Raw genomic sequence first — 11375 nt, forward strand, 5'->3', positions numbered from 1 at the left:
TAATGCACTTAGTTTAACCATTCCACAATGAATACATAACTCAAAATATCATGTTGCACACAATACATATATGCATTTGTCAATTAAGAAAAAATAAAATTAAAAATTTTTAAATGAGAAAAAATATAAATTAGCAAAAACAAAAATAAAAATCATGCACGAATCCACCAATAAAACATAATGGTGAATAACATGATACGAGATCATCCTTACCTTTGTAAGGTGTCCCCACAGTTGTTGCATATACATTCTTTTCATATTTCTTCAAACGGTCTTCTAAATTATGAATCTAAAAATAACAAATAATCAGACCATGTAAGATTCGCAGGGAAACTGTATGTAAGAAAAAGAAAGACTGCTGTCATCACAATATTTTTTAATGTGAAGACAGAATATAGGCAAATAAAATTAAAATAGTTTAGAGCAAGAATTGTTTCTGCAAAAAAAAAAAAAAACCAAAAAAACCAAAACTACAGATTTCTTAGATATGATACCAAGAGAACAGAGAATAAAAGAAAAAATTACATAAATTACACTTTGCTAAAATTGGAAACTTCTGTACATCAACAGACACTATCAATGAAGTAAAAAGACAACCTACAGAATGGGAGAAAATATTTGTAAATCAAGTATCTGATAAGGGACTTGTCTCTAGTACATATAAAGAGAATTTATAACTCCACAAGACAATCCAACTAAAAAATGGACAAAGGACTTGAGTAGACATTGCTCTAAAGAAAACATATAAATGGCCAACAAGCCAATAAAAAGATGTTTGACTTCACTAGTCACTGGAGCAATGCAAATTAAAACCACAACGAGGTATCACTTTGTATTGACTAGGATGGCAATAATCAAAAAACTTGTTGGTGAGGATATGGAGACACTGGAACTCTTATACTTTGTTGATGGTAATGTAAAACAGTACAGCAACTGTAGAAAAGTTTGGCAGTTCCTCAAAAAGTTAAACATAGAATTACTGTATGATCCAGTAATTCCACTCCTGTGTATATACCCAAAAGAACTGGAAACAGGTGTTTAAACAAAAACCTGTATATCAATGTTTTTAGTAGCACTGTTCACTATTATCAAAAGAAGGAAACAACCCACAGGTCCATCAACTGATGAATGGACAAACAAAATGTAGTATATCCATACAATGGGATATTATTCAGTCATAACAAATTAAATACTGATATGTGCTATAAGATGGATGAATCTTGGAACATTATGCTAAGTTAAAAAAAAGTCCGACATAGGCCGGGTGCAGCGGCTCATGCCTGTAATCCCAGCACTTTGGGAGGCCGAGGTGGGCGGATTACGAGGTCAGGAGATTGAAACCATCCTGGCTAACACGGTGAAACCCCGTCTCTACTAAAAATACAAAAAAATTAGCTGGACGTGGTGGCGGGTGCCTGTAGTCCCAGCTACTCAGGAGGCTGAGGCAGGAGAATGGCATGATGCCGGGAGGAAGAGCTTGCAGTGAGCTGAGATCATGCCACTGCACTCCAGCCCGGGCGACAGAGCGAGACTGTATCTCAAAAAATAAAAAAATTAAAAAAAGCCCAACATAAAAGGTCAGGTATTGTATTATTCCATTTATATAAAATACCCAGAATACGCAAATCCATAGAGACAGAAAGCAGATTAGTGGTTGCTAGGTGTTATGGGGAGGAGGTAATGGAGAGTGACTGCTTAATGCGCATGGAGTTTCCCTTTGGGGTGATGAAATATTCTGGAACTGGGTAACAGTGATGGTTTCACAACACTGTAAATAAACTAAATGTCAATGAAATGTGTACTTTACAATGATTAAAATGGTAACTTTTAATGTGTATATTCCCATAACAAAAATAACTAATATAAAAATTGTTATGCTAGGGCAGTTTTCAAGATTTGATGTTAAAAGAATTTTAAAGCAGTAATCTTGAGAATAGATGGGAAAAGTTAAATCACTGGTAAAACAAAAAATAAAGTCACATTGGGACCTATCTTTATGAAATTTTTAGAAATATGAAAAATTTCAAACATATTCCAAGGAAGTATAGCACAATTAATGCTCATATACCTATCCATCACTCAGTTCTAACAATTATCAAGATTTTTGTCTGTATGAATTTTAAAAGAACTGGGAAAATCCCAGGAGATTTAGCCTTCAAACTCAGCCTGCTGATTTGAGGCACTATTTCTCCCAGAGTTTGGAAAAAGACTTTACTAAAGATCATATACCACATATCCTGGTATGTGTGTACTGCGAATCCTTGAAGGTGTACCACATGGTACTATTTAAATTAACTTACATATATTGTCCATCAATAATACATGGGCGAATTACATTAGGACAATTAAACCACTTGGAAAAAGTACCAAAGACAGATGACTATTTTTCTCTCTGATAAAAGCAAAAAATAACTTCTTTGTAGAACATAAATTACTATACATTATACAAATTGTTATAAAAAACAGTTAGGCATTAAAAATAATATGATACAAATGTTCTTGCTTAAATATATACGATCATGAATTTACAGAGAAAACCTCTAGTACCTCTGGATGTGGACATAAAATTTCCTGTGTGTAAGACTGAAAAATTTCAAAGCCAACTATTTAAAAATTAGTTGAGATCCAAGTACATACTAACGTAACTTTAGTTCAAAATAAAAGGTACCAATTAGGTCTGTACCTGTTCTCTGAACTCTTGCTCTTTCAATTTCGAATCACTGATTAAAGTCGTCTTCTGTGCTAGCTGTGTCTGAAAGAACAAAAAGTCAGATCTGAAATGCACAGAGGTTTCATTATTGCCCAGACACATTTCTGTACTGCTTGGAAATTTTTCCTTGTTAAAATAGTCTCTTTATGTTTTAACTTATAACACTGAATACTCCTAAAATGCATGACTTTCAGACAAATTCAAAGAAGAACTAGTCTTGGTTGGGTGTGGTGGCTGACGTCTGTAATCCTAACACTTTGGTAAGCCGAGGAGGGTAACTGCCTGAGCTCAGGAGTTCGAGACCAGCCTGGCCAACATGGCAAAACCCCATCTCTACTAAAAATATTAAAAAAAAAAAATTGGCCGGGCATGGTGGCACACACCTATAGTCCCAGCTATTTGGGAGGCTAAGGCATGAGAATCAGTTGAACCCAGGAGGCAGAGGTTGCAGTGAGCCGAGACTGCACCACAGCACTCCAGCCTGGGCAACAGCCTGGGTGACAGAGCAAGACTTTGGCTCAAAGGAAAAAAGAGAAAAAAAAAAAGAACTAGTCTTACCTGTAGCTCCATAATTGTTACCTGAAAAAATGGAAAAGAAAGAACATGAGTGTATACATTAATAGCTATAAGAAACAGTAAAACAAAGCAATATAAAGATATAAGGAAACAAGAAGTCAGGGTTAAGAGTCTCAAGGAAGTGGTCAGACTTGAGGTAAGGCAACTTTAAATATGTGCTTCTAAACAAATGGTCTGTTTTGTTTTACAAAATATTATACTCTAAATACATATTGCAATTTAAGATATCTAGAAGCACCAGAAGGAAACAAATTTATGAAGAATAAAACAGAAAAAAAAATGTTTAGAGTAGAAATAAAAATTAAGTCTTCCTGCCTCCCTCCCTCCCTCCACACCCCCCCCCTTCTTTCTTTCTTGACAGAGTTTCACTCTTGTTGCCCAGGCTGGAGTGCAATGGCACGATCTCAGCTCACTGCAACCTCCACCTCCCTGGTTCAAGTGATTCTCCTGCCTCAGCCTCCCAAGTAGCTGGGATCACAGGCATGCGCCACCATGCCCAGCTAATTTTTTTTTTTTTTGTATTTTCAGTAGAGATGGGATTTCTCCATGTTGGTCAGGCTGGTCTCGAACTCCCAACTTCAGGTGATCCGCCCACCTCGGCCTCCCAAAGTGCTGGGATTACAGGCATGAGCTACCACGCCCTGACAAATTAAGGCTATTTTCTTACCTTTCTTATGACACAAGATAAAGGACTCAGAAGTCCTTCTTAATATCTCATAATGTTTCAATATTCTATGGCATTCTGACACAAGTTAAAATGTTACTATATCCAATATTAATACTTTGATACTAACGAAAAGTTAGTTATAAACATGTATTTTCTCAAAAGAAGTAATATATAATAGCACCTGGAATACTCAAGTCATGACTACATGACTAAACGGCAAAAAAAAGAAAAAAAGAAAGTAAAGAAAATTTAAACAGAACTAACCTAGCTATTAAAGAAACAGAAAATGGTCCTCTCAGCTTGCTCAGTGCTTACACCTGACATATGCCTACTAAGTGACAGAGAATGAAAGCTCTTTATAAAGGCCCTTTCTCTGCACTGTGGGTAAGTCATCCATGTAATTGGTTGTGTAAAAAATTGTTATCTGGTAACTGACATTCTGTAACAAATCCTCTCCAGGATAAAGTCATAGTGACCACCCACTTTCCCATTACCCTCAAGACTGTGCTATGAAAAGACCATCCTGGATGAGTGAGAACATTTTAGGCAGTAGAAAAGTACAGTGGCAGCTTTCTCCAACTGTGGGTGTGTGCTGCTGAGGTGCACAGCAGGACAAGAAAGCACGGAGTAAACATGGTCTACCTTTCATAATGACGATTTTACTTAAGGATTAAGACTCCTTTTAAAAAAAAAAAAAAAAAGCTTAGATTTGCAAGCCCATTCTCTTTGAATTCAGTCCAATTTTCCCAAATCATCACATTGTATTTGCATCTGGTCCATTGGCCAAAAAGAAAGAAATTGTTTTTCTTAATGGTATACAACTAAAAACACCATTTTTATGTGACTACAACTAAGGATATATTATAGAGTAGGATATAAAATTAACGTGAATTTTTAGCACAAAAACCCAAAAATCTAAATGTATTACATTTACAATGGACTATTTTTAGCTATGCTCCAGGGTTATAAGATTCACTTTCCTCTGCTATTGTTTCCATGGAAGGAAAAGATAGAGAAGCACTGGTATAACAAAATGCCTAGGCTTTGACGTGTGGTAGATTTGGTTTAAATCCTCACCACAACATTTATTGTGTAAGCTTGAACATTTTATTTAATCTCTTTGAACATTAGCTTATCTGTCTATAAAACAGAGGTAAAAATCTCAAAGGGTTTTTGTTAGGATTAAATGAGATAAATACGTATGTATGTTAGTAGGCTAGTCAAATAACAGAAATGATAATGTTTTCAAGAAACATGTGCAGCAAACTCAAACTCTTCTCACATTATCATTGCCAGGGTTCTCCTCCTGCTCTAGCTTTTGCTGATATTTCTTCTGCAGCTCCTCAAGTTGAGTCTGCAGGTCCATTACTTTTGTGGTCATTTCTTCTTCACGAGCCTTTAGGATTTAAAAAAAAAAAAGCAGCATTAATAAATGAACACATCAAAAAAGCACTCTGGAGAGGCAACATGGTGTAGAGAAAACTATCTCTGTAGGGAAATAAACATTTAAGTTTTTGAGACACACACTACTGTTTTTATTTTAATTCATTATTGTGCTCTAAACACTTTCCTTCATGCCTCACTTTAAACTCCAAGTCCTTTCCAATGCTCATTATTCATAGGATATCATTTTTCTCACCCTCACTCCCTCTCTCCTCATCCCAAAAAGCTCATCAAGCTGTTTATTTCCCCTTAAACTAGGGTTCCCAGGTTTAACCAACAATTAGGTATATAACAGAATTGTGACAGAACTACAATACATAGCCTGTGTTTTAAGATTTCAGCCTTTTCTATAGTGGAATTTGATTTCTACAAAATAATCATTAAAATAAAGTAGTAGGTATTTTTACACACAACACTACCCAATCAGATGAGGCAATTTACAGATCACAGAAGTTACGGGGTTTTCAGTTTTCTCACCCTCTTTAGTTAGGCTGCATAAATCAACAGATGGTCCTTTGTCCTAATTTGACAAGCCTGCACATCTCCTATATATCTACCCCCACCAGCGGTTCTCTGAGGTAAAATGTTCTACTAAAACCTATTTTTGAAAAAAAAAATTAGTTACTGTCCAATGTGCTGGTAAGCAACGTAATGACTTCCTTTGCCCCAAACTGCAAAAAACAAACAAGGCTGAATTAGAAAGAGTAATATGTGACTTATTGATTCAATATTCCCACTTATAAAATTTGGCATACGAATTGTCCTCTCTTCTGTTTTGACTGCCCTGGTAAAAGGCTATTTTCCATCCTTACATTCCTTCATTTGTCTTGGTCATTGCCATGATTTATTGTACAGAGCAACCCAGACTTCTCTTCATTCTTATAAATCTTGCAATAACCTTTGTGCTAAAATAATATTTGGAATTGGAATATTGATCTTATTTGAGTAATGAGGGCAAGGGTTTGCTGAGCAAGAGACTTAACAGGAAAAACAACCACAAACAGGTATCTGATTTAACAGATCCTGACTTGCCAAAAACAGAAACATCATTCTCAAAAACAAATGCAAACATAGGCCCTATGGCACAAAATAAGGCAATGAAGCATAGGACATGTGGAAAATCCTATTATAATTTTAAATACCACTTTTCATGAAATTTTCTTAAGACTTAATTGCAAAAACAAATCCCTTTTTTCAACATAAGTATAGTAGAGATCTCTACTAGATATCCTCAGATATCTTAGATATCTTCCCACCGAGGCACACATGAATTTGGCCTCCACCTCTAAAACACCATCAACCCAAAATTGTTGTAAATACGTCACTGCTGTCTTGGTTTGCTGACATTTCTTGTATGGCTGTGTCAATGTGGTTTAGCCTTGTTTGAAAGAATAACCTCTAGAGCTACTTGTTTAGTCAGGCTCAGTTTCTAATATGACAATTAGCTATGTCTGACATTTCCTTTGACATCTGTGGGATACTGATTTAAAGCAATTCCCCCAATAATTAGAAAAGAATCTTTGATGTGTCATTTCTAATTGAAGTAACAGTTATGTAATTTCCTTTATAAAGGCCTTCTAGTCTCCTTTTAAGATAAAAAAAAAAAAGTATATTGTTGCTTTGAAGTAAAAACACTAAGAAAAACTATGTTGAATCTTTATGTATACACATGACAGGTTATGCTTTGAAGACTAGTTATTATGCCAAAACAAAATCACTAAAATCAGTCAATGTTAAAAAGAAACCAATATTGTAACTAATGCAGCGTTCTGTATCTAATATAGTCTCCAAGTGAGACTGCTCTGAGATTGAGATTACGCACCCTTACTTGTGAGTCTCCAACTTGTAAGTCACCATGCCCTCCTCCCAAATGAATTCCACCATGTGTCACCTCCTTCAAATTTATCAAGTGCTAGTATCTGCGAGGCACTAGGCCAGATTCTCAAGACTAGAGAAGAACAAAATCTCTTCTCTAGAGGGATGCTTATAGTCTAAGGGAGAGGACAAATTTATTAATACATTCCTACACACATATGTGTATATGACAAAAATCACATAAGTAACAAATATAGATGAGTACCAAGGAACACAGATGCAATTAATTATATTTAAGAGGTTTCAAAAAAAATGAACAAGTGAAAAAACGACATAGAAAAGCATATTCAAAAAGCTACCTTTTGAGTAGGAAAGGGGAAAAAAATAAGAATATATTTCATTTTTGCTTGTTTACATAATGAACACTGGAGTATAAGAAACTAATGGTTGTCAGTGGAGGGAGAAGAGAGAGAGGACACAGAACACAGGAGGAATGGGTATATTTAATGACCAAATAGGTACGTGAATATGTATGTGTATGGTGTTTAGAGACATGGGAAGTGGGAACTAAAGATGTCAAAAGTTTCCAGCTTCTTCAAATAGAGGAATGGTAAGAATGTCATTCAAAGTAGAAAAATGAAAATGTGCCTGTGTTCAAATTTGCTATTAACGAATCACAGAATTATTTTAATAGGTGACAAAAATGCAGCATTCTACAATGTCATCACTGAGACAAATCACCAATCTGATAATAGCTTTTAAGGGGTAAAAAACACTACTACATAATACATACAAATCCCATACGAAATTCCAATCCCAGAAATTTCTAAATGAGAGAATCATAGAGACTATGTCTTTGAATCAAAGCAATATGGTGTTTGCTGAGAACTGCTAATAGCCCTTTTTAGTAGTATTTGCATTTAAAAAAAAATTTCTTCAGGATAAGGTATATCTGGGGATATCTGGATGGGGAATGGCTATTTAATTACAAAGTCAGTCCTAAGTCCTGGCAGCTGAAAGTCTAAGGCTACACTATTCAATATGGTAGCCACTAGTGAGAACTTGAAACGTTGCTATTCCAAATTGAGATGAAATGTAAAAACACAGTGAATTTCAAAGAATTTATATGTATGTACATATTTTTAATATTGACTACATGTTGAAATGATACTATTTTGGTTATATTGCATTGGTAGCATATATTATTAAAATTAAGTTCACCTGTTTCCTTTTTTTCTTAAATGTGTCTACTAGAAAACTTCAAATTACAATATGGCTCACATCTGTAGCTTGTTTTTTTTTTTTTTTTTTTTTGTGAGATACAGTCTCTGTCGCCCAGGCTGGAGTGCTGTGGCGCAATCTCGGCTCACTGCAACCTCCACCTCCCAGGTTCAAGCGACTCTCCTGCCTCACCTTCCTAAGTAGCTGGGATTACAAGCACATGACACCACATCTGGCAAATTTTTTGTATTTTTAGTAGAGATGGGGTTTCACCATGTTGGCCAGGCTGGTCTTGAATTCCTAACTTCAGGTGATCCACCCGCCTCAGCCTCCCAAAGTGCTGGAATTACAGGCATTAGCCACCATGCCTGGCTGGCTTGCATTATATTTCCAAAGGCAGTGCTGGTCCAAGGCACAGGAAGGGACTTGGAAAAGAGTCCATGCCAATCCCTTGCCCACCCTCCACTTACTGTCCACTTGCTCTACTACTCTAAGTCTGAAGTTTGAAGGACAATTTCATTAACTTCCCTAAAATACAGCAGATTTTTAAGGAGGAACCATGTCAAAGGGTATACAGTAACCTGTCTCTTTGTTCCCTCACCTTCTACCTAAAAGGTCTGTCATGACTCTAGAAAAGTCTACCATCTGCTACCCCACACATCCCAAGACAGAGAAATAGCTCACAAAAGGGAATTCTAGAGCTATGGCACAATTTACTCCCTGCAAATGAATCTCCCTGACTTAATTATCCATGATATATAACTGACTTCTCTAAGTTCCTTTGTTAGGAAGAAGTCTTTTTTTACAAAATGTGTAAAGCTAATGAAGAATCACTGCTCTACCACTCACTATGTAGTTTTAGCGAAATTACTTAACTATACTGAGCTGGCTTTTCCTTCTGAAAAACAAAAACAGAAGAAAAAAAAAGTAGAACTAAACTAGCTTTACTGTATCTTCCAATTCCAACATTCTCTAGGCATTCAAGAAATAATACTGTTTTCTTAAACTTAGCACATATATCCTCTACGGAAGTATAAGAAAATGTGAAATTATTTAAATCTTTTCATAATATTATATAAAGCTCAAGAATTATAATAAAAGGTGGCATTTATAGGTATGTTATATCTTGGAATTTTAGCCATTTCAATTACATTTAAAATAATTATTAGAATCTGTTCCTGACTCAGACTTCTGCTGACATAGTCAGTTAAGGCATGATTCTTTGATTTATAAATTCTTAATCACCAAAAGATTCTCAGCATATAGTGAAATAAGGCTTAGAGTAACTACAGAATCTGTAAGCCAACCAAAAACAATTTATATTGTGTTACATTTGAAAATGTTTTCTTAGAGTCCAAAGTACTAATTAGCATTTATGATTTATCTTCATGGTGTATCTTCAGGGCTTATCTTATTTTGCTAATGGTAATGCACTAGTGGCGTACTCTACGAATTGCAACATGGCATAAGTAGAGTAAGTACTTTGAAATAACCTTCCATTAAACATAAAAGATTTGGCTTACACATTCCATTTTTCCCAGTTTTTTTCTCTTGAGACCAATACAATCTCCACATACTGGGTAGAGATAGAGTAAAGTTAATTGGCCCTCCCAGAAAGATTCCAGCTAAGTTAAGCAGCCACATTTAAATACACACTCACTACCCCATTACTTAGACTTCACTGAAGCACAAAGTCTTGATTCTTAGTCTGGTTCCCTCACAGTTCAGTCAGACTCTGTGAGGCAGATGGGAAAGAAACTATTCTTTCTTTTAGTATCTACTGTTGCTTCAATACTAGCAATAAGGGGACTGTGCTGCCAGGTTAGCAGAATCTCATCAGGAAACTACAATCCTGGCAGAAATCAACTCAACTTTATAAATCTGCATATAACAGTACTAATTTGAATAACACTGAGTCAAAAAAAAAAAACACTTTTCGTTCAAAAAAACACATTTGAAAAGGAAATCTTCAGCACTACCACAAAATCTATTACAGCTAAATTTCAAAAGTGAGAGAGAAGAAATAAGGTACAAACATCAAGGATTTCTTCATATCTTTTGGCTGTTCGTTTTAGATCATCATCTTTCTCGGCAATTTTTTTAAGTAACTGATTTGTCTCTTCTTGATGGCTTTCTAAAAGTTCAGCCTCCACCTCCTGGGCCTTATCTAATAAATAAAAATGGACACAGGCAAGAAAACACATTAGTCAAGAGTTAATATTTACATCTCAGTTTCAGTAACAATTCTCATTCCAATTAATTTTGATATTTAATTTTATATAAGCATTGTAAGATGTTTAATGAGACATCTAACTCAACAGTGATCAAATGTATCCTTTCCCTGAGCAAAAGTGTCTTTACAAGGTAACTAATTAGCTAATACTTTCCGATTGTTTTACCTGCTCCCCCTCTCCTTAAGGTAAGTCATTGCCAGGCAGGGCAGGTTCCCAATAGAGAACGTTATTGGGCAAGGATTATTTCTTCTCCAGTTTAATGACTTAATGCACTTACCACAAAGTGCAAAAACAATAAGCTTAAATTATAGCCTCTGCTGATATAATTGTTCCTTCTGGAACTTAAACTTTTACTTACTGATAGTTTCTTTTATGGTCATTTCCAGCTCTTGCTCCTTTTGTGCCAGCTGCGTATTAAACTCCCTCATCAGCTGTTTTAATGTGGAATTGTGCTTCAGTTCAAGATCTTCCTGCTCCTGTCTGAGTAACAAAAATTTACAGTAAACTGTGGCCACACAAAGAACAAGCTGCAAGGAACTACCTGGTCTTCAAAACAGTGCATTGAGTTCACTGTATGAAAACATTTTTGAGAGAGAGAGAGAGAGAGAGAGAGTGTGTGTGTGTGTGTGTGGTGTGTGTCCAGGTACAGAAAACACTTCTGGAGGGACATATCAACTATGATTACCTCTAAGGGAGTGGTCCTAGGGAC

General features: G+C 35.6%; 1 protein-coding gene across 3 annotated transcripts in view; it reads right to left on the bottom strand.

Moving 5' to 3' along the window:
* GOLGA4 (golgin A4) overlaps positions 1-11375 on the bottom strand; it is a 118974-nt gene that overhangs the window by 26248 nt on the left and 81351 nt on the right. For all 3 annotated transcript variants that reach the window (XM_023187482.2, XM_023187484.2, XM_023187485.2), the window contains exons 16-21: positions 11025-11146; positions 10469-10599; positions 5236-5349; positions 3269-3289; positions 2684-2752; positions 214-289 (exon numbers count right to left, since the gene is read on the bottom strand). In XM_023187482.2, the coding sequence (XP_023043250.1) occupies positions 214-289; positions 2684-2752; positions 3269-3289; positions 5236-5349; positions 10469-10599; positions 11025-11146 (533 nt within the window). The remainder of the gene's footprint in view (positions 1-213; positions 290-2683; positions 2753-3268; positions 3290-5235; positions 5350-10468; positions 10600-11024; positions 11147-11375) is intronic.

Source organism: Piliocolobus tephrosceles, chromosome 2 (assembly GCF_002776525.5).
Source record: "Piliocolobus tephrosceles isolate RC106 chromosome 2, ASM277652v3, whole genome shotgun sequence".
NCBI classification, from domain to species: domain Eukaryota; kingdom Metazoa; phylum Chordata; class Mammalia; order Primates; family Cercopithecidae; genus Piliocolobus; species Piliocolobus tephrosceles.